The 25006-nt window shown below is 38.1% G+C and overlaps 1 protein-coding gene across 8 annotated transcripts in view; it reads right to left on the bottom strand.

The window, feature by feature from the left end:
- Nucleotides 1–25006, bottom strand: part of COBLL1 (cordon-bleu WH2 repeat protein like 1) — a 165862-nt gene that overhangs the window by 58680 nt on the left and 82176 nt on the right. For all 8 annotated transcript variants that reach the window (XM_080798687.1, XM_080798688.1, XM_080798690.1 and 5 more), the window contains exon 3: nucleotides 3961–4149. In XM_080798687.1, the coding sequence (XP_080654813.1) occupies nucleotides 3961–4149 (189 nt within the window). The remainder of the gene's footprint in view (nucleotides 1–3960; nucleotides 4150–25006) is intronic.

Here is a 25006-nt window from a genome sequence, read left to right as displayed (position 1 = left end):
TATTTTAATTCCATCTCCCTTCAATCCAATCATCCATGACAAGAACACAGAAACGCCCAAGGGTTTGTGGGCTGGCACCATAGCTACCCTCAATGTAAGCAAGGATTACAAAAAGGCAAGATGGCAGATAAGAGTGACTTCTGGTCCTTAAAGATGCATTATCATTAAACTCTAGTACCAAAAGATTGGTAAACAAGAGTAAGGTTATCGACCTAAATCAGAAGTTTTTACTTTCCCCCTGAGCATAAAGTCTCTAACCACGTCTGACCTTATTGTGTTCCCTAATCTGAATAAGCTCTTTGGTGAAAATCAATGTACAAATAAGGGCTTTCTTCTGAAGATAATGCTATGTGTTCACATTCCTGCAAATGGAACATTCTAAACATATCTCTGCGTAAGTTGTATAAGAAGACAGAGAGAAACTTGAAAAATCTTCCCCAAGAAGACATTTGGGGGGGGGGCGGGGAGGCGCTCCTGGGTGCCTCAGTGGGTTCAGCCTCTGCCTTCGGCTCAGGTCATGATCTCAGGGTCCTGGGATCAAGCCTCGAATCGGGCTCTCTGCTCAGCGGGGAGCCTGCTTCCCCCCTCTCTCTCTGCCTGTTTCTCTGCCTACTTGTGCTATCTCTCTCTCTGTGTCAAATAAATAAATAATCTTTTTTTAAAAAGAAGACATTTTGGGGGGGAATATATATATATTTATATATTTTATATATATTTATATAGAGATACATATCTGAACTTAAATGAAGCATTTAAGTTTTCTTAATATTCTAGTCTAATACTAAAATTATTTTTCAAAGGAAATGCATATAAATACTATCAAAATAAATATCATACACAAGCCATATTCAGACAAATTAAGAAAAGATGGCCCAAAAAATTCTATTAAAGACTGTTCACAGTGACAATATGGAACTCTGAAATATCTAAAAGAACATTATATAGAAACTTATTTAAAATTACTCTTTCTTAATATCCCACCAAATTCTTCTACTACTTTGCTGAAACTTTCCATGTTCCGTTCATAGTAACAAAGCCCAGAAGAAGTTTAAGTTATCCATGTCATGGGTCTTCACTTTAGGTAGCCAAAATTTGTATTTTGCGCAGTTTGTTGTTACTGCTAAACAGTGTTTCATTTTTTAACCATGGGCCAATGGTAGCTCCAACATTCAAGATATACTTATTTTTATATAATATATATATAATATATATGTAATATATATAATATAATATATAATATTATACTTATTTTTTTAAAAGGTTTTACTTATTTATTTGAGAGAGAGAGACAGAGAGAGCGAGAGAGAGAGAGAGAGAGAGAGAGAGCATGAGCAGGGGGACGGGCAGAGGGAGAGGGAGAATCAGTCTCCCCGCTGAGCAGGGAGTGGGAAATAGGGGTCAATCCCAGGACACTGGGATCATGACCCGAGCCAAAGGCAGACGCTTAACTGACTGAGCCACCCAGGACCTCCACTCCAAATTACACTCTTAATATATCCCAAATTGCAGCCTAAAATATCTATAACCACTCTTAACAACCACTTTTAATCATAAACACTTAATATTAAAAAACGAGTCAGTGCATCTACATATGATACATACATATCATTCCTGAATGATAAAACTATTAAGAACAAGTCCCTGAACCAAACCCCCTAGTGAAAACACTGATATGAAACAAATTCTGCTCTCAGGAAAATTTTCCAGGCCTAAACAAATTTTATCATATGATCTCTCCGATACGAGGAATTTGAGAGGCAGAGTGGGGGGTCGTGGCGGGTAGGGAAGGAAAAAATGAAAAAAGATGGGGCTGGGAAGGGAGACAACCCATAAGAGACTCTTAATCTCAGGAAATAAACTGAGGATTGCTGGGGGGTGGAAGGCAGGGATGGGGAGGCTGGTGATGGACACTGGGGAGGGTATGTGCTATGGTGAGTGCTGGGAATTATGTAAAACTCATGATTCATAGGCCTCTACCCCTGAAGCAAATAATATATTATATGTTAATTAAAAATAAACAAAACAAACCAACAAAAGCAATCAGAATTTGGGACATAACTTCTCTGGTCTCTATGTGGAGAAACTGTCTTTATTTAAAAGATCCTAGGAAAAGAACCAGGGACTATCCAAGCAAACGTCTCTAAAACATACCATTTAAGTCGTTACCTCCATCTACATCTAAGAGTTTAAGGAGACAATATTCATTTTAATGTATTTATTAAATGCCTGCTATATTCCAAGAAACTGTGCTAAGCACAATAAAATAATGAAGACTGCATGGATCTTGTGGTTTAATCAAGAAGACAAGACATGCATATTAATTAGAGCATAGAACAATATATGATAACTCAATGGTATAAAATGTCAGAGAGTTTGGAAGTTGGGGGTAAAGCTCATGCTGGAGAGATTAGGGAGCTTTTATAAATAAAAGTGTCACTTGAGCTACTAACTTTTAAAAAGGTGTGGAAGTGGAAAAGTAGACTCTCTAGAACCAAAGAGTCACGCGGCTAAAGCCTGCGATATTTAAAGGGAGGAGGGAAGGAAAACCCTACCTAAGAAGAAAGTCTGAGAAGTACTGGTGAGGAAACCATTGTTACCTCTCGGCATCAGTAAAGACCTAGGAAAAATACTGACTTTTTAAAAAAAATGACTTCGACTTCAGGGAGAATAAGACGAACTGCCTTTATTACCCCTCGCCACATCCATTGTCATTATTATTTTTAAACCAGGGTAATAGGATTATTTCAACGATTGAAGATGATAGCCAGAGTTTCTAACTCACAAGATGCCTTCCTTACCCACCAGAAGCACAACCCAGGTGATTACCTGAATCTGAGCTGGAAGCCCACCAAGGACAGACACACGTTTCTCAACCTCCTCAATACAATTCAACGTGTGATCTCCAAACCCACTCGCCATACAAAATCAATGGCAAAATGCAACTTATTTAAATTTAATGAGAATTTAATACCCAATACTATGTATTGTTTGTTAATGCTAAACCTATTTTCACATACTTTCAATAATTTGTGAAGTGACACCTAAGCTTGATGGTAAGTCTTAAGATTAAGGTTATCTTGAATGAGTTTCTTCTAGATAAAACCACCCCGTAAGAATGCATTACCCAATACTTTGCTTATTCTTTTGTTCTACACACATTCTCTTTCTCTCTCTCCCCCCAAAGGTTAAATCAGCTTAGATTTCTAAAACAGGACTTCTGATAACAAACGGGCAATTGAAGGTGAAAGGTAGAACAAGACCAAGCATACAACTCTTGTAACTTTCCACTTCAAAATGAAATGGAAAATTACACTTGGCTTTATTCCATTTTTCCAATTTTTATGCAGGTATTAAAAATATCACTATCCTAAATCACATTTTCACTTCTTGCTAGGTTAAAGTTTAATTTTACATTTCTATTAAACTTATCCACATTTTTAATACATTAATGAAATCATTCAAAGAACTAAAAAATCCTACTAGTTTTATAGATACATAAGAGAGTATGACATTTTAAGAGTACTTAGTAACTTCTGCAAAAGCAAATTCAGAGAAGCAGCTTTAAAAAGGAAGGAGTAATTTGAGGAGGAAGGGAAAGAATTTTCTTATAGGCCATTGGTTTGCTTTGTAAGTTGGACTAAACAAAATTAATATAACCAACAACTGTTCCTCTGGGAAAGGCTTTTTTTTTTTTTTTAAAGAAAACTTACTAAATAAGTAGCAACAGAAAAAAAAATCACTCTAAATTTCAAGAGTTACTTGACTGGGATTGTGGAATTCATGGCATTGATACTAAAATATTATTAGATAAAATTTATCACCTTTGGCATATTTAATTGATAACTGAGTGACGAATGAAGTATTCTGTCAAAGAAAAAATCAAGAAGTACATATGCAACAGAGAGTATCAATGACCAAAGAAGAAAAGGAATTCCTGCTCTTTCATTTGCTGCGCCGTACCTGCCATGAACAGTAGTCGATTTGATAATATCCCCAGGTAGCACCACTGAGAGTTCAATCTCTTTATCTATTGTGTTTTCTTTCTGTTCCATGATGCAAGCAGAGGATTCTACAGTATCATCAACTGAAGAGGCATCGAGATATCTGGTCTCAGCTGGAGGAAGTGGTGCCTTGGCTTTTGGTTTTCTCCTTAAATAAAACAAAACATAGAAAATAAAATATTTCTACAAAACAAAACACAGAAAATAAAATATTTATTTTTAAAGTAACTTTCTAATATGATCTAATAAAAACACAATGTGCGTGTACATGTTTTTCACATCTAGGTAAAAAATGCACCAAAATGTTTACTGCTTATTAGAGATGTTGGAATTAAGGGGTTTTTGTTTGTTTGTTTGTTTTTGCCTTCTTTAGTTGGCATTTTCTTTTGCTTTCAACAATATGACTACATTATCTGGTAATAAAAACATGGTAACAAATAACTTTGATATTCACTTCCGTTACATTCAACTAATGTGTTTTAAATATAGTGAAGAAAAAGTGTAACACTTTTTTTGATGAGATAAATCATAAAAACCCTTACTGTGTCAGGATGGAGATCAGCATCTCGTTTCCACACCTCATAACAGCTCTTACCTATGTTTCTTTCATTCTGTTTCTAATCTAGTGTGTTCTGCCTCTCTATCCAGACAACCCCTACCTACTCTTTGAGGTCTGGCTGAAACCACCCTCCCCTAGCCCCTCAACATTCAGAGTCTCTCCCTATATAGCATATACAACAGAATTCCATAAATTTAACATTTTTTCCATTTTTTTCCTGGGTACCAGCTTCATCTCTCTGCCTACATTTATAACTTCCTACAAAAAAGAAGCATGCCATACTTCCCATTGCACTTAGCAATGAACAATGAACTGTGATTGGTTATTTGATAGAATACATTTCTGCTTCAGTGAAAAAAAAATCTATAAATAATTACTCTAATAAATGTTTCAGTGTCACAAGGGCAACCTCTTAACCTATTTATAACAGAAATAGGTAGCAGACATCCTGAAAAAATTCACATGGGCCAATTCACTGACTTGATGGGTTGAAAACTACTACTACTAGTAATGACATATACCTAAGCTTTTGAAATGTTGCCTTTATGAAAAGCTAATTGCTTTTCCAAGAACAACTACTACTGCTTTCCAGAAAAATATAAACTTTAATTCCTCCCTCTCCCCATTTCTTACACAAAGTAAAAAACCAAACAAGATAAAAGAGCTTCTTTGTAAGTAAATATGTAACATCTACCCATTTGTCATTTGCAAAATGTAAGGTTTCATAAATCCAAGTACCTCTATGCATCTGATGGCATGAAAAGCAGAAACAAGCTTCCTACACTGTACACTAATTTTCTAAAATAATAGGCCTTCCATTTTTAAGATATAATTGCACAAATATAATGCACTTGAGAAAATATTTCTTTTACACTAGTGACAAAAATGAATTTTTAAAAGTGTTATGATTAATACACTTATAAAATACCTATATAAAGAAAAACTTCATCCAGTTTCAAAACGTTTTTAGTATGTAGAAATTAACTACTTATGTATTCAACATATAATTACCTAACAGACAATTATGTGGCAGTTTCACCTAAACACTGGGGATGTAAAAATGGTAAGACCCAGTTCCTACCCCAAAAGAGTTTGAACCTCCAACGGACTGATAGATACATACAAAATGATGATAAAGTTTGATGATTGCCCTAATGTAGGTACACAGATGATACAGCTAAAGCTCATGGAAAGAGAAACTTTCCTAGGAACCCAGAAATGTATTACAGATAAGAAACATGAGTGGAGTTTAAGGGAATGAATAGAAACTCACAGGAAAAAAAACAAGAAATAATTGATATTTCAGGCACAGGACATCAAATGGAACCATGACAGAAACTGCTACTTTACAGAATTGAACAGTTCGGTAAAAATGCACAAAAAAGTTAAAGGAGATAAGAAATCAGTGAATCAATTTTTTTAAAACATTAATAAATAAGAGAATTCATTAAAGCAGCTTGGTATATAAACACACTAAAGTCAATGGCCTATATAAACAAAAGCAAAACTAGTCAGAAAGTATAACGGAAAAAAAAACTTACCTTACAATAGCAACAAAAATGAATCTTAAAAATTGTTCTAATATGTATAACAAGAATTTTGAAAAATCTGTATGAAGAAAATTTTAACAGCCAAATATTCACCTTGGATCTCTCCCTTCAAATCCAGATTTGTAAATCCAATGCCTGCCTGACATCTGGAGTCAGATGATTAACTGCAATCTCCAGCTTAATTTAACTTCCGATTCCTCTTCCCAGCTCCTCCAAACCATACCCCTTTCTCTCCAAGGCTTCCCATCTCTGTAAATCACAATTCTTCCAGTTGCTTAAGCCAAAAAAAGTCCCCTCACACACACAGTTGCCATCCAATCCATCGACAACTTCCGCCAGCTCTACGTGATAGACCTGGCTTCCACCAGGGCTGTCGTTCACCGAACACCTCTCTGTTCAAGCTGCTAAGCAGTCTCCCAGCTCCCAGCATTGCCACTTTACATTCTCTTCTCAACACAGCTGCTGGAGTGATCCTCTGAAATTGTTAAGTTGGATCACCACACTTCCTCTTGTACCCTCCAATGACTTCTGACTTCACGGAGAATAAGATCTAGAGTTTCGTCCTCTTACCTCTGGTCTCTCCAATTTCCTTTCTACCTGCACTCATGACCCTCCACTACTGTGACTCTTGCCCTTCCCTTGAACACACCTAGAATAATCCACCCCCCCCCCCTTTTTTTTTTACTCCTAGAACATTCCCGACGGAAGAGCCTCACAGGATCTGCTCCTAATTTTAAGATAGTACCTCTATTTGTTTTACTTTTTGCCTTAGGGCTTATCAGCAACTAACATACTTGTTTATCATGTCTCCTTCCATTAAAGATAATTAATTACATGACAGTAGGGACTGCCCTGTGTCACACATATTTGTAAATGCATAGAACTTCTGAAACAATGTCTGCCTCATAGGAGACACTCATATTTACTGAATGAATGGATTTTTACACCAGTGAGTATTTCCCACAAAACAAGAGGCACGTATGCATATAACTGGGAAGAAAAATGAATTTTTTTCACCCCACCAAGGAAGAGAATGAATTTTTACATCAGAATTACCAGTTGGACTTTCAGACACTGATTGTATTTTATTTTTAAGACAACGAGTACTGAAAAATACACACGGGATTCATCAGCAAGAAATAATTGGGAAACTTAGGGCGTTAAAGAGTTTCATCGGGAAGGCTGAAGAGAAGCCCAACTGCCACAGGCAGGGAGAGAACCAGCAGGAACATCTATGTCCGCAGTGGACTTGGCTTCCAAGAGTGGCAGGACTGGGGTCGGACAGGCACCTTCTGCTGCTGCCATCCTCCTCTCAGCCCTGGCTTTCATCATGCCAGGCACTCTGTCATCTCCAAATGTGGCCCATCCTGGTCTCCATTTGAAAGCCCTCCCCAGCCTCTCTACCTTTACCATATTCTTTATCCTTCAAGGTCCAGACTGAGTCACCATTCCTTGGGATGTCTTTCCTCTCTACTTCACACCACAATGAACTCTGAAAAACAGTTTTAATGTTCTATGTATGTATGACTCTTATTTCTTAAAGTACATTGAGTCTGTGATGAAAACTCAAATTACTAAAGATAAGGCTACTTACAAAGAAAAACGGAGAGCAGAACAAAGCACTAATCGAAATATTATTTTACATGGAACTTCTAGTAAGAACATTGTAATGTTCCCTATTATTCAAATAACAAAGTATTTGTCACCTTTGGTGGTGATAATTGGAAAGCATATTGGTCATCAGACCAAGATCTTTCTATGGTGAACTAGAAATCCAACCGGGATAGATGCAATGTCTAAGTAATTAAACAATGAATACAAAGGAAAAACTAAGTGTCATAAAATAGATGAGTAACTTAAAAATTCAGAGCAATGAGAGCATCTCGAAGCTAGCTTTGGGGGAGTGGGAAGGTATACTTCAAAGAGAAGAGATACATGACTCAGTTCTTGAAAGAAAAGTAGACTTTATGCAGGCAGAACCTACAGGATCATTTATGTGTTGGTTCTCTATTGTGATCCATTTACATTAAATTTGGCAAGGTGTCTGCAAATTAAAGTTTGCCTTACCACACAATGTAGTCCCTCAAGAAGAATACTCGGTAGAGGTCTGGATTTGGTCTGAATCCTGAGAAGCTTTTAGATTTTGTTAGTAGCTTTTTTTTTAAAGATTTTATTTATTTATTTGACAGACAGAGTTCACAAGTAGTCAGAGAGGCAGGCAGAGAGAGAGGGGGAAGCAGGCTCCCCGCTGAGCAGAGAGCCTGACACAGGGCTCGATCCCAGGACCCCGAGACTATGACTATGACCTGAGTCGAAGGCAGAGGCTGAATCCACTGAGCCACCCAGGCACCCCGCCTCCAGCAAAATTTTTAAAATACCTTTTACCTCCTCACATTTCTTCCAATGTTTTTAATTTTTTGATTGAGATGCTCTGAAGCAGTAACAAAATTAAATGTCACCCAAAGCCAAAGATATAGTGAAAATAATCAAAATTTATAGTCTAATCCAGGCGTAGGAAATTCTGGTAATACAAAAAAAAAACAAAAAACACAAAACACAAAAAAACAAAAAAAAACAACCCACACCACATCAACATGCAATAACAATATAATTTACTCCTTAAGAATACTAATTTTCATTAATATTTTAAAATCACAGTAAATGTCATTGAAGTCTCCCCATCCCCTTTATTTTTAAAAAATCTTTATTTACTTGAGAGAGAGCAGGAGCAGGGTGGGGAGCGGTGGGGGGGGGGGCAGTGCCCATGGAGAAGAAGCAGACTTTCTGCTGAAGGAATGGATTGACACTGAGCTCAGTCTATGGACCCTGAGCCTGAAATCATGACTGAGCCCAAGGCAGATGCTTACCCACCTGGGTCACCCAGGTACCCCCCACCCACCCATCCCCTTCCTTTTAAATAGAATATTTGAGCCAGTTTTCCTACCCAGGGGATTTTCACATAAGCTCTTCACCAGTGGCTTAGTTTGACTATCAGCTTTCACTCTATAGAGGTGTTACCCATAACAGAAAACAACAGCAAATTTCACACAAGGGTGATGGAGGGGAAGTTATACTGAAAAGACACAGAAAACTCCTCTAGGTCTGGACAAAAATGCACTAATTAAGGCTTAAAAATAACAAGATATAATATCACAATTGAATATGGTGAATTGAGTAGTATTATTTACATCTATACTCTCATTTACAATTGATTTACATATGAATGCATGTTTCTGTTTAAAGCACACAATTGTTTTTCCCTCTCAGCTAGAGGTATAATTGGTATAAAAAAACACTGCACGTTATTAATGTATGTGATTTGATAAGTTTGTACATATGCATACACACGCGTTCCCATCACCACAATCAAGGTAATAAACCTATACATCACCTCCTCAAAAATATTGATTTATTCATTAAAATTGTCTTAATATTATATTCAATTTTCATAGTGAAAATTAAGGTACAATTTTACACTATGCCATAACATTTTTAAAAATACCAAAGCATAATTTTAACACAGAATTCAATCGGTATCCTATTTGTACTGATTGGGTTTTTTTAAATAACTTTACTTCCAAAGTACTTCAAAATCATGTGCCCATTTTCCTAAAGATTTATTTATTTATTTGACACACACACACAATGAGTGGGGGAGTTGCAAAGGGGGAGGGAGAAAGAGAATCTTAAGCAGGCCCCACCCCCCGTGTGGAGCCCCGCATCAGTCTCTGATCCTGAGATCATGACCTGAGCCTAAATGGAGAGTCAGCTTCTCAACCAACTGGGCCACCCAGGCATCCCTCATGTGTGCATTGTACCCATTATTCCATCTCTGTCCATATTAAATCCTTAAAATAAATGAAAAGAAGCAATAAATGAGAAGCTCAGCAAAACAACAGAAATCTACTCAAATACCTCTTAGTTTGGAAGAAAAAAAGCTTTAAATTATATATGAGATATATGTACATCTGTAAGCAGCTACTCAATTCCAATGGGATCTCATGTGTTTGCCCTATTTATATAGTATTCCTGTATTCACTCAGGGAAGCGCTTTACAAAATACAGCTTCAGTATTAAAGACAAAAATATAAAAGTGGAATAACAAGTCTTAAAACAATAGGCTTTTTACATATTCCATTCTAATGACCAAAAAGAAATTGAACTGCCACCCTTCCAATATTATAGTATTATACTATATAATATATAGACCTTCAGTATAGAGGGCCCCCAAACATGATGTATGATGTTGGTAAGTGTTGGTAAGGCAGCCCTTCAAAATAACTGGCCATGTTTGGTAGCCCCTAAGCCATGCATTTCAGCTATAAATTACAGACCAATTCCTCAAAGCAATTTCTTAGTGTCTCTCTCTGCGTTTAATGAAATAAGAGAAAATTGTAGTCAATAAAAATCTGTTCCAATGGTGGGTATAACATTGTGCTACATGCTTGAGGGAAAACAATTAAGAACAACAAAAGGTCCCTTTTCTTGATGAGCTTATTTGAAGTACAGTGAACACAGCAAAGTGGCTTTAAAAGATAAACAGTAAATGAAAGGCAACAAAGGGAGGCCCCCAAAATTATATGACTCTTAACAGACATTTCTCTTGTCAAGGTCACCAATCACCTATGTGTGTCCAAATCTAATGGACAATTACCTGAGTCATCTCAGTTACACTTGAGTAAGTTCCTAAATTACAATAAGGACACATTTCATAGCTATGCAGTAACTGTGCTTGGAATTCTCTTCCCTCAACTTCTTTGTGTGAAAACACAATCTCTTATGTTCTTCCTCCTTCACTGTCACTCCTCAATCACAGTGCCCTCATCTCCCTGCCCAGGCTCTTTCCCTGCCCTTTTCTCTTTCTACAACTCTCACCTGCAGGTGATTTCATCAAACTCCAAGACTTTAACTACCATCTGTAAGTTGATGACTCTCAAATTCACTTCTCCAACCCTGACCTGTTTACTGAACTCTGATTTATATGCCCAATAATCTCATGGTCATCTCCATTTGGATGTCCAATACGTATCTCATAACCTATACTCTGGAATCTCCTCTCTATCCCTGATCCCCGTTCTTATCCAATCCTCCCCTGCTACTCCCCATGCCTGTAAATGGCACCACACTAAACATCCCATTAACTCAAACAAAAGTCCTAGGTATATTTTTATTCCTCTCTGTTACTACCTTCTATTTCCAAGCCACTATCAAGTCCTGTGAGCTCTTCACTCCAAACACATCCTGAATCTGTGTACTTGCCACCAGCTTCTCTGTTACCACCCTGGCAATTAAAGCATCGTCTCTTGTTAGGACTGTTGCAGTAGCCTCCTGACTGGTCTCTCCTGTTTTCCCTCTTGTGCCTTAAAATCTATTCTCTGCAGTAGTCAGGAGTGCTCTTTTTTTTTTAAGATTTTATTTATTTATTTGACAGAGAGAGAGAGATCGCAAGTAGTCAGAGAGGCAGGCAGAGAGAGAGAGGGAGCAGGCTCCCTGCTGAGCAGAGAGCCTGATGTGGGGCTCGATCCCAGGAGGCCGAGACCATGACCTGAGCTGAAGGCAGAGGCTTAACCAACTGAGCCACCCAGGCGCCCCAGGAGTGCTCTTTTAAATATGTAAATCTGACACCTCGCACCTATGATCCTTCACTGGCTTCCAAATGCACTGAGACTAAAACCCAAATTCCTACCCTTGGTGTACAAGGCCTTAGATGAGCCATCCTGGTGGCTGTCAAGGTGTGATTTCAGAAGAGCAGCAGCACCAGGGACTCTGTTAGAAGCACACGTTGTCAGGCTCTACTGCAGACCTATACTAACAGAAACACTGGGGGTGGAGTCCTAGCAATTTGCATTTGACAACTCCCAAGTGATTCTGATGCCTGGGAGTCTCCAAATGCACTGACCTAGCCTCTGCAAACCTCTGAGCTCCCCTCAGGTTACTCTGTTTCAACTTCCTCTGTAATTCACACTGGCATCCTTTCCCTTCCTCAAATAGACCAAATCCTTCATCCCTGAGGATTTACACAGCTGCTCCCTCTATCCAAAGTGCATTTAACCTTCAAACTTCAAACTGCCTGCTCCCTGACCTCATCCAGACTGCAGATCAAATGTTCCCCCTATAGAGGTATTCTCTGACCGCACAAAAGAGGTGCCAATGCCGATCTCCACCCATCTCTCCCTATTCTGCACATACCTATTTTGTATTCATCACATTTATCACTATCTGCTATCATCCTCTTCATTCATTCCTGTATTCACTTGTTTATTATTTGAGGTCTAGAATGAAAATTCCATGACAGCCGGGACCTGGCCTTTCTCATTCTCCGCTAGCACCTAGAACGTTAAGTACCACAAGGGTGGTCAGTAAGTGTTTGCTGGTTTAATTGAGGGAAGAAAAGAGAAGAGGGAGGGTTCTCAGTTCCGAGTTCACGGGACAATGAGAGGTTGGTGAGTTGCTGAGAATCAAATATTTCTGACCAGTCAGAACTAGAAGAAATTCAAAGAGACCAAAAAAGGTAAAAGTATTCAATCCTCAGGAAGATTGTAAATCTTCTGCCTATTGGAGGGGGTGGAGGGGGGGGGGGCGGGAACAGGATTAAGAATTAAATAGGACCAGAATGAATTCTAGCTTGGAAAGAAACCACCCCCATTTTGCCCAGATGTTCAGTAAGTTGCTGTGGGTCGGAATTCAGATGTTCCATCTATAGCTTAACGTGACCAGTGAGGACTGTGATTAATAGAAGGAAAGAATGACTTAATGGAATGCCTTTCTCAGATACATTTGGCATAATGTACCAGATAAAGAGGCAAAGATAGTCTTCACAACAAAGTCAGCACTTACTAAATGCTAGTGCCTGCATGTCCCTAAAATGCCTCCCAGTGGACACAACAGAAAAATAAAATAACTTCATCCTATTTTATTACCACATCATCAAAACAGAAAACGCTTGAGCACTGACTCGCTGGTGGAAATTGCCCAAAGTGATTTACATCTACTAACTCATTCTCACAACCCTGTATATGGTAAGTGAGCCCAGCATCATGTTCCAGATGAGAAAACTGATGGGCCACGTGTTTAAAGAACTTAGCTATGAGGGCTGGGATGGAGGTCTAAGCCCAAGTTATTGGATGCTAAAGCCAGTGCTCTTAACTATTATACTATATCATCCCTTTGAGAGCTGAAACTTCCATACAAAATAACAACAAAAGATGAATGGACAAAAGCGAAGTGGTAGAGGAAAAAAAAAACGTGAGCCGTTACTGAAGAACTACTGCTAAACACTGGGCAGGAGCCTTTGGCTACATTTAATCTCATGAGGCAGTTGTCATTGCCATTTAACAGGGGTTTACAGAGGTTAAGAAACTTGCTCCAAAGCACACAGAGCATGGTACCAAACCCTCGCAATAACCTTAACAAGGGCCATCTAAATAATCCCTGATATTTAAATAGGAATGCAGATGCTATATGTGCAAACGCCCACTCATACCAACAGAGACTGCTACTTCCCCAGCTGGAGTAGTGGACTCAAGTACCCGGAATCAAAAAGCAGGGGAACGTCCTAAATGGCTACTTACCTCACCGTAAGTTAATCATTTCTCTGGTCCTCCATTCGTTCATTTACAAAATAAAGGTGTCGAACTAGAAGATCTCAGGTCCCTTTCTTCATCTAACACACAGAGGTCTGTGCATAATAATGTTTAGAGGCTGAAAATAGTGGCTCAGATATCTTCCACCTGAGGGCAGGGCACAATAATATTTTGGCGTGCCATCTACCCTGCATACCACAGTAGTATTACTGTCACCAAAATGGAGAAGGAAAGGAAATTTTGTGATAATTTACGAATAACATTTGATTGAAAGAGTGGCATGGACAGAAACCCCATGCCTGGGGAGCTCTTCCTATCCTGAGAATACTTTGGTCCCGGTCAGGAAAGGGTCTCTCTCCTCTGAGCTCACAGGAAATGGTTCCATTTCCAAGTGCTTTTCTCTGTCTTGGCATACACACTAGGAAAAAATGATGAACAGAGTGACAAACTCAAAAAACAGTTTGAAAAGCCTCTGGTTTCAGTCTCCCACACTCAATGGTTTCACATTTCAACACTCAGAATACAAGGTACCTACCACAAGCCCTTCATCACCTCAAGGTTTTTGTACCCACTGCATCTCCACTCAAATCTGATCAATAATCCAAACATGTTAACTATATCTGGGTTTCCATCACCCTAGATTTCTTTCCTCCTCCCCAGAACACACACACACACAAAGGGCATTGATTTCTATTATCTTAATTTCCACTTTCCTGTTCCTTCCAAGTATCATTTTATTTCCCGCCTTCCTTTTGCAGCCAAACTTCCAGAACTCTGCTACCTAATATGGTAGCCATCTGCCTATTGAGCACTTGAAACATGACTAGTGTGACTGAGGGATTACACTTTTAGTTCAATTTAATTTCTATTTTAAAACCGATACTTGATTCAGTTGTTGGAAAATATTTAAGTATATTTGGAACAGCTCAGATGTGTGGATCTATTTTTTACTATAAATTTTATACAACTAAATACAGATCAAGTCCTTCGAATGAAAATATACCATCTGGGGCACCTGGGTGGCTTGGTGGTATGGGCATCTACCTTCAGGTCATGATCTCAGGGTCCTGGGATTGAGTCTCATGCTCCTTGCTCAGTGGGAAGCCTGCTTCTCCTTCTACCCCTCCCCCCTGCTCATGTGCACACACATGTGCACATGCACTCTCTCTCTCTCAATAAAATCTTTTAAAAAAAATAGAAAAGAAAATACACCATCTGAATGGAGATGTGCTATAAGTGTAAAATAAACACTGCATTTTATAGGCTAAGTACCAAAATATTAAATACCTATTAGTACTATTTTTATATCGATTACATATTAAATAATTTTTTACATACTATTAAATGAAATCTATTACTGTGATGGAGAGCCTCTAAGATGGCCCTCAGTAGCCCTGGCTCCTTGTGAAATCCCCTCTCACTGAAAGTGGGTTAGATTTAGTGACTCATGTTCAGTGAACAGAACGCAGCAAAGAATGCCACTTCTGAGATTAGGTTACCAAGACTGTGGTGTCAATTCTAGACACTCTCACTCGCTCTGAGGGAAGCCCGCTATCATGTTCTCAGCTTCCCTTTGTCTCTGGCCGACAGCTCCCGAGGACTTGCAGCCTGCCACCAGCCGAGACTGTGAGCTTGAAAGCTGATCCCACCTCAGCTGAGGCTTGAGTCCCAGCTGACATCCTGATTACAGCCTCACCTCCCTAACCAACAATCTAGAGAAGTACGATTCTACATAAACCCTCCGCTTCAGTTCCAGCATCAGGTGACCTAGGAGACCCGCTCTGCTCAAAAGCACCCACTGCTCATGCCATGCACAAAGAGGACATTCTCTCTGCAATCAGCCAGTGAATATCCTCTGGATGCCTTGTCTTCCAAGAACCTTTCTTGTTTTATACATGGAAGTCCTTCTGCTTTAAAATCTTTTAGTATCTTGTTTATATTTATAGTAGGACATTTGTATAGATAGATCCTTTTGTTCAATAAGTAGCTATGATGAGCTATCACACCTACCACACTAGTAAATTAAGATTATATCCAAAGAGGGCGCCTGGGTGGCTCAGTGGGTTAAGCCTCTGCCTTCGGCTCAGGTCATGATCAGGTCCTGGGATCAAGCCTCAAACCAGGAATCTCTGCTCAGCAGGGAGCCCGCGTCCCCCTCCCCCTCTGCCTGCCTTTCTGCCTACATGTGGTCTATCTCTCTCTCTCTCTGTTAAATAAATAAACAAAATCTTAAAAAAAAAAATTATATCCAAATAAGCTTTCCCTTCTAGCACTGACAGTATGGTAGAAAGGATAAAGAGAAAGCCAGATAACTAATTACAGTAGAGGAATACAATACCCCAGGCTGCCCTGTGTCTTACAGCACACTTTGCTGTGCACCCCACCTTATCTGCCAGAAAAAATTTTTGAAGCAGAAATCGCAAATATAATTTTTTGTATTTTTGATTAATATACCACCTTCATCAGAGTATGCTCAATTATTTCTTAAAGAATGAACAATTCAACTATAGTTTTCATTTGGTTTATTCATTTTTTATTATATCCCTCTCAAGTCTTCCTTTTTTACTACTTTTAGGAACTTAGCAATTGTGTAAAGTGAGGTACAGGGACATAACAGAATCTCTTTGTAACACCAGGTCTTCCAGACTGAATCAGCATGAGTAAATGAAACTTTTGTGGCTTAGTTGTCATATACCCAGAGAGACAGAAGGGGCTCCCTTCTCCTATTTTAATCAGATATCCATTCCAAGAGCAGAAATACAACTTCCAAAAGTTATTTCTAGTGAGGAAACATTTAATATTCACTATGGTAGCCAGCTAATGAAATGCTAAATAACATAATTCACACTCCCCACTCCCATTCTACTTATCACCGGGTGATTTGAGAAATTTCTTCAACATTTAGTAACATCCAATAACATTCTCAGTACCAAAAGCCTGATTTCTAGACAGCATTTTATGTATATAAAATAGCTAAAAACCACACAATGTATCACATTTTATCAAAGTCAGTAGGACAAAAATTTACTCCTGTTTCTAAGCCAAACTCTTTTTTTTTTAAAGATTTTTTTTTTTAATTTGTCTATTTGACAGAGACAGACACAGCAAGAGAGGGAACACAAGCAGGGGGAAGTGGGAGAGGGAGAAGCAGGCTCCCCGCTGAGCAGGGAGCCCAATGCAGGGCTCAGTCCCAGGACCCTGGGATCCTGACCTGAGCCGAAGGTAGACGCTTAACAACTGAGCCACCCAAGCGCCCCTCTAAGCCAAACTCTTATTCAAACACACACACGCACACACACACACACACTCGCAATGCTTGAGACCGTAAGTGCATAATTTGGTTTTCACCTTCTTCGGTTGGAGAGGTGGGGATCAGTGGTGTGGCAGGGGGAAAACAAAAATAGCTCACTAGATCAACATACAGTATAATCTCCCAGTGACAACATGAAGATATGACACATAGAAAAGCACAAGGGGATAGAAAAAAGTATTCATTTGCAATTAAAAAGGAAAAAGAACCAACATATGAATCATCCAGAGGTACTACTGAAAGAGTTCAAGATTTTGAAGTATGTTGGAGATCTTGGTTTGTGGTTCGGGCTGCACTTATTAGTTGGTCATTAATCTCTCTGAAAAAATTTCTTCAGTCACGTAACTGGACAATATATCCCACCTCACAGGGTGGCTGAGAGGGTTAAATGGGTAATGCATATTGCCTAGCCAGTGGTTCTCAAACTTGGCTACATGATAAATCCACCTGAGAAGTTTAAGAAAACACTGAGGCCTAGGTCTCCCTCCCAGAAATTGATTTAATTGGCTTGGGGGATTTTTAAAATCTCCCCAAGTGATTCTAAAGTGCTGCCAAGTTTGAGAACCACTAGTCTAGCATAATGCCTGACATATAATAGGTATTCAATTAGAGTTAACAATATACCTTCATAAGAACTTTGTAAATACTGAAACACTGCCTGAAGATTGCTACTTAGGTCAATTCACTTTGTATAAATTTAGGAAGGTCGCAGAATCACCGAATATAACAAATCTTAAAAGCAGTCTAGGGGCGCCTGGGTAGTTCAGTGGGTTAAAGCCTCTGCCTTCGGCTCCAGTCATGATCCCAGGGTCCTGGGATCGAGCTCCGCATTGGGCTCTCTGCTCAGCATGGAGCCTGCTTCCTCCTCTCTCTCTGCCTGCCTCTCTGCCAGCTTGTGATCTCTGTCTGTCAAATAAATAAATAAAATCTTAAAAAAAAAAAAAGTCTAAAAGTTTTGTAATAACTTTTCCAAATCTAAACCTCCATTTGCTTCCTTTCATCAAATAAGGAAATTCCTTATGAAAGAAAGGAAGCTTAAATCTCGCTTGATATTTTCACTGAGATATACAGAAAAATGTACAGATTTAAGTGAATATGTTCCTTTTTTTTTTAAGATTTTATTTATTTATTTGACAGACAGAGATCGCAAGTAGGCAGAGAGTCAGGAAGAGAGAGAGAGGAGGAAGCAGGCTCCCTGCTGAGCAAAGAGCCCAATGAGGGACTCTAGATCCCAGGACCCCGGAATCATGACCTAAGCTGAAGGCAGAGGCTTAATCCACTGAGCCACCCAGGCGCCCCTAAGTGGATACATTCTTATTCATATAAACACACTCAAGGAACTACCAAAGACATATATTAGAAAAATGTATCTCTAAATTAAATATTAAATATTTAATTTCTCATCTGTTCAATAATAGTTCTTGCAATTTCAGTTTGTCTCTGGGCTTTTCTAAATATCTAATGGGGATGTTTGTTTTATGCAAAGTTTAGAAACTCAAACATCAACAAGTGGTAGGATAAGGAAAGCCTCCGGTAGAAATGCACATATCAAAGGAGGAGATAAAAAATTCATCAAAACAAATGAGCAAAGTTGAAAAACAGACCTGAAAGCAATATAAACAATGAGTAACAAGACAGTCAACAACATTTATTGGGCACCCACTGTGTGCTCGATGGTACAGAAAGAAACTGGATAAAGAAATACCAGGAGGTCCTCAGATACCAGTAACTTAAAAACAAAGTGAGTCCAATGGAACAATTTCAAAAATAATCTAAAAGGATCTTACAAAAGAAAAACTAAACTAACTGAATGCCCATCTAGCTCCAGGAACTAAATTTATTTAGCAAACAATTTCCCTCAAAAACAAATTGAAACTCTAAAACCATGCCCCAGTGCTCACTTGCTGCTCCATTCACTCTGTGCACAGATAGCCCTCTGCCTAGTAAGTAATAAATGTCAGGAGCAATGGGGCTCAGCATCATCTACTGAAAGCTTCCTCTGAACTTCATAATTATTCCCTTGAAGGCAACGTACAAGGGACAGTCAATGCACTTTATGAAAATTAGTCTGAAGAGGTAATAAAAATGATATTGATGCTACAATCTAAAAATTCAAAAATGATTAACAAAAACATGGGGACAGAGAATTATTTAACACCTCTTCGACCTCCTTTTTCTTTGCCACATAAAAATTAAGTATAAAAAACCCTATATATTTCCACTTTCTCAAAAGAGGTTAAATACTTACAAAAACTCAAACTAGGAGTTACTGATTAAATTTAAGGTAAAAACTTACCAACAGATTGTTTCATCTTATTATGTCTCTGAAACAATAAAATAAGAGTAATTTTCATCCCTAAAAGGAAGTTCAAGAGCTCATAGTTGCAACCAAGATGTCCTTCAATAGATGAACAAAATATGGTACATCTGAAATATTACTTGTCACTAAAAAGAAATGAAGGATCAAGGCATGAAAAACTTTGGAAGACCCTTAAATGGGTATTCTAAGTGCAAGAAACCAGTCTGAAAAGGCTAGCTTGTATGTTTCCAACTATACGACATTCTGGTACAAATATGAAGATAATAAAAAGATTAGTGGTAGTCAGGAGTTACAGGGTGAAGTTGGGGGAGATGAACTGGTGAAGCACAGAGGATGTTTAGAGCACTGAAAATTCTCTATATGATGCTATAATGATGAATACATGTCATTATATACTTTTCCAAACCTATAGAATGTACAAAATCAAGAGTGATTCCCAATATAAATTGTGGATTTGGGGTGATTATGAGGTCTCAGTGTAGGTTCATCAGTTGTAAAAAATGCAACACTCTGGTGGTGGATGGTGATAGTAGAAGAGGCTGTGCATCTGTGGGGACAGGGTACCTATGGAAACCCTATGTACCTTCTGCTCAATTTTGCTGTGAACCTAAAACTGCTATTTAAAAAAATTAAGTCTTTAAAAGAAAGTTCTTGGATGGAATAATTTTCTGGTTTTCAAAAGCATGCTAGTAAAGAACTAAGAAACATTAAATGTGGATATTATAATTATTAAAATACATACATATATGTATTTTAATACATATTATACATATACATATAATACATATATACCTGTAATTACATGTATATATGTATACATATATACAATTTTTCAGTGTTCCAAGATTCCAAGATACATGTGTATGTGTGTATACATATATGTATGTACATTTATTTGTATGTGTATATGTGTGTACATATGTATATATGTATATATATACATGTGTATACATATATACATAATATACATATAATAATAGATTAACCAATCATGAAATGAAAGCAAAGGTTACCTTCAAGTCACAATTTCAATAATCTTCTCTCAAATATAGGCATAACTCAGAGATACTGTGGGTTTGGTGTTAGACCACAATAAAGCAAATATCACAATAAAGCAAGTCAATTTTTTTATTTCTCAGGGCATAAAAAGTTATATTTAAACTATACAGTAGTCTACTAAGTGTGCAATAAATAGCACTATGTCTAAAAAACAATGTATGCACTTAATTTAAAAATACCATATTGCAAGCCTTTCTCAAGAAACAAAAGTCTCAAACACACAACCTAACCTTACACCTAAAGGAGCTGGAGAAAGAACAGCAAATAAAGCCTAAACCTAGCAGGAGAAGAGAAATAATAAAGATTAGAGCAGAAATTAAGGAAATAGAAACCAAAAGAATAGTAGAGCAGATCAATAAAACTAGGAATAAACCCCTAGCTGAACTAAACAAAAAGAAAACAGAAAGGATCCAAATTTAAAAAAAAAAAAATCAGGAATGAAAGAGGAGAGATCACAACCAACACTGAAAAAATTATAAGAACATATTATAAGCCACTATATGCCAACAAATTAGGCAACCTAGAAGAAATGGATGTATTTCTAGAGATATATAAACTGTCAAAACTGAAACAGGGAGAAATAGAAAACCTGAACAGATCCATAACCAGCAAGGAAATTGAAGCAGTAATCAAAAATCTCCCAACAGAGTCCAGGGCCACATGGCTTTCCAGAGGAATTCCACCAAACATTTAAAGCAGAATTAATACTTATTCTTCTGAAGCTGCTTCAAAAAGTAGAAATGGAAGGAAAACTTCCAAACTCTCTCTATGAGGCCAGCATTACCTGATCCCAAAACCAAAGACCCCACCAAAAAGGAGAATTACGTACCAATATCCTTGATGAACATGGATGCAAAAATTCTCACCAAGATACTAGCCAATAAGATCCAACAATACATTAAAAATATTATTCACCACGACCAAGTGGGATTTATTCCTCAGCTGCAAGAGTGGTTCAACATCCATAAATCAATCAAGGTGATATACCATGTTAATAAAAGGAAGGACAAGAACCATATGATCCTCTCAAAAGACTCAAAAAAAAAAAAAAACATTTGACAAAGTAAAGCATCTCTTCTTGATTAAAACTCTCCACAGTCCCATCCATGTTGATACAAAAGTTGGGTATTCATCCCTTCTGATGGAGGCATAATACTCCATTGTATATATGTACCATACTTTCTTTATCTATTTGTCTGTTGAAGGGCATCTTGGCTCTTTCCACAGTTCAGCGATTGTGGCCATTGCTGCTATGAACACTGGGGTACAGATGGCCCTTCTTTTCACTACATCTGTATCTTTAGGGTAAATACCCAGTAGTGCAATTGCAGGGTCATAGGGTAGCTCTATTTTTAATTTCATAAGGAATCTCCACACTGTTTTCCAAAGTGGCTGCACCAACTTGCACTCCCACCAACAGTGTAAGAGGGTTCCCCTTTCTCCACATCCTCTCCAACACTTGTGAAATAAGTCAAGGAGAGAGTCAATTATCATACGGTTTCACTTACTTGTGGATCATATGGAATAACACGGAGGATTTTGGGAGATGGAGAGGAGAAATGAACTGGGGGAAATTGGAGGGGGAGACAAACCATGAGAGACTGTGGAGTCTGAGAAACAAACAGGGTATCGGAGGGGAGAGGAGTGTGGGGTTGGGTGAGCCTGGTGGTGGGTATTAAGGAAGGCACATATTCCATGGAGCACTGACTGTAGTGCATAAACAATGAATCTTGGAGCACTGAAAAAAAATTAATTAAAAAAAAAAACAACTCTCCACAGTGTAAGGATAGAGGGAATATAACTCAGTATCATAAAAGTTATACATGAAAGCCCATAGCAAATATCATTCTCAATGGGGAAAAACTGAGAGCTTTCCCTTAAGGTCAGGAACAGGACAGAAATGTCCTGTCTCACAACTGTTGTTCAACATAGTACTAAAACTCCTAGCCTCAGCATACCCCACAGATACAAATGTAGTGATCCAAAGGGGCACCTGTACCCCAATGTTTATAACAGCAATATCTATAAAAGCCAAACTATGGAAAGAGCCCAGATGTCCATTGACAAATGAATGGATAAAGATGTGGTATATATATATACACAATGGAATATTTATCAACCATCAAAAAAATGAAGTCTTGTCATTTGCATATGGATAGAACTGGAGGGTAGGTATTATGCTAAGTGAATTAAGTCAATCAAAGAAAGACAATTACCATATGATCTCACTCATATGTGGAATTTAAGCAACAAAACAGAAGAGCATAGGGGAAGGGAGGGAAAAATAAAACAAGACAAAATCAGAGAGGGAGATAAACCATAAGAGACTCTTAATCATAGGAAACAAACTGAGTTGCTGGAGGGGAGGGGAATGGGGAGATGGGGTAACTGGTTGATGGGCATTAAGGAAGGCACATGATGTAATGAGCACTGGGTATTATATAAGACTGATAAATCACTTAACTCTACCTCTGAAACTAATAATATACTGTATGTTAATTAATTGAATTTAAAGAAAATTAAGTTTTAAAAAGATACTATATTGCTAAAAAATGCTAAACCATCATCTGAGCTTTCAGTGAATTGTAATTACTTATCACAAATCACTGTACCAAATAGTAATTAAAAAGTCTGAAATAATGCCAGAATTACCAAAAGGTGACACAGACACAAAATGAGCAAATGCTGTTAGAAAAATGATGGCAATGACTTGGTCAATACAAGGTTGCCACAAACCTTCAATTTGTTTAAAAAAAAAAAAAAAGCAGTATCTGTGAAGCACAATAAAGCAAAGCACAATAGAACAAGGTATGTATGCATGTACTTTGGTAAATATTAAACAGCAGTCAGTCTCTGTTAAAGTTTTAAATCTTTGTTGGGGAGTGGTGTGTTAGAGTAAACCACATTCAAACAAAACCTTAACTGCATACTGATAAAGAAAAGTCCTTGAAAGGAATTTTCCCAGCTAGAGGTTTTATCAAATACTGGCTAGAAAAACTACTTGGAAATAGTGTCTCAGACTTTGGAAATACTAAAATCTAAAGTAGCACCTTATAAAAAAATTGGCCTAATGTTGATCTAAATATAAAATATAAACTTATAAAGTGTTTAAAATACAAGAGAAAATGACAAGATAAAATGCAAGAGAAAAAACAGAGAAAATACTTGGGACCAACACTTTGGCAAAAGGTTCTTAGACACGACACCAATGAAACAACCCATAAAAGATTTTTTTAAAAGATATCGATAAACTGGACTTTATTACAAATTAAATTTTGCTCTGTCGAAGACCTTGTTAGAAGGATGAAAAGACAGAATGGGGGAAATATCTGCAAGTTATATGCCCAAGTGACTTATACCCAGAAAATATAGAGAGCCCTCTAAACTCAACAGGAAGAGGGGTGCCTGGGTGGCTCAGCCAGCTAAGGGCCTGCCTTCAGCTCAGGTCATGATCCCAGGGTGCTGAGATCCATCCCTGCATCAGGCTCCTTGTTCAGTGGGAAGCCTCCTTCTCTCTCTCTCTCTGCCTGATGCTTCCCATGTGTACTCTTGTGCAAGCACACTCCCTATCAAATAAATAAATAAAATCTTTAAAATTAAAAAACTAAAAAAATAGGGGTGCCTGGGTGGCTCAGTGGGTTTAAGCCTCTGCCTTCGGCTTGGGTCATGATCCCAGAGTCCTGGGATCGAGCCCCGCATCGGGCTCTCTGCTCAGCGGGAAGCCTGCTTTCCTTCCTCTCTCTTGGCCTGCCTCTCTGCCTGCTTGTGATCTTTCTCTCTCTGTCAAATAAATAAACACAATCTTAAAAAAAAAAAAACTAAACTAAACTAAAATTAAACTCAACAGAAAGAAAACAACCCAATTATAAAATGGGCAAAAGTTCTGAATGCTACCAAAGAGGGTATGAATGGCAAATAGGCACATGAAAAGATGTTTAACATTATTCTCCATCAGGAAAATGCAAATGGACACTATGATGAGATACCACAACACACCTAAATTGAAAACTACTGACAACATTAAGTGCAGGCAAGAGTGGGCAGAAACGGGATCTTTCACATGTGACTTGTAGAACTCAGAATGGTACAGGCACTTTGGGAAAGATTGGGAATATAATATGAGGCCAAACACACACATCGTATGACCCTGCAATCTACTCTTGGTATCTGCAGAGAGAAATGAAAACTTAGGTTCGTCTAAAACCTGCACATCAATGTTTATGGCAGCTGACTCTGTGACAACCGCAAACTGGAAACAACCCAAATGTGCTCCCGTGTGAGAATGAATAAAACAAACTGTGGACACCCATATAATGAACTCCACAATAAAAAGCAACAAAGCCTTGATACACTCAACATCTCAGATGATCTCAAGGGCATCATGCAGAGTGGAAAAAAAAAAAACAACAGTCTCACAGGGTTATGTACTGTAAGGTTCTATTTATGTAAGAGTCCAAACATGACAAACTTAAGGTCATAGGATACAGATCACCAGCTGCCTGGGCTGGAGGCAGTGTGTGACTGTTAAGGGCTGATACAAAGGGGTTCCTGTGCGGTGACAGAACAGTTCTGAATTCTGATTGTGGGATGTCACACAAATCTACATCATGTAGTAAAATGTCAT

This window comes from Martes martes (genome assembly GCF_963455335.1).
Source record: "Martes martes genome assembly, chromosome: 3".
Lineage (NCBI taxonomy): Eukaryota > Metazoa > Chordata > Mammalia > Carnivora > Mustelidae > Martes > Martes martes.
The sequence above is the reverse complement of the archived record's forward strand: the minus strand, read 5'-3'. Positions and strand labels throughout refer to the sequence as shown.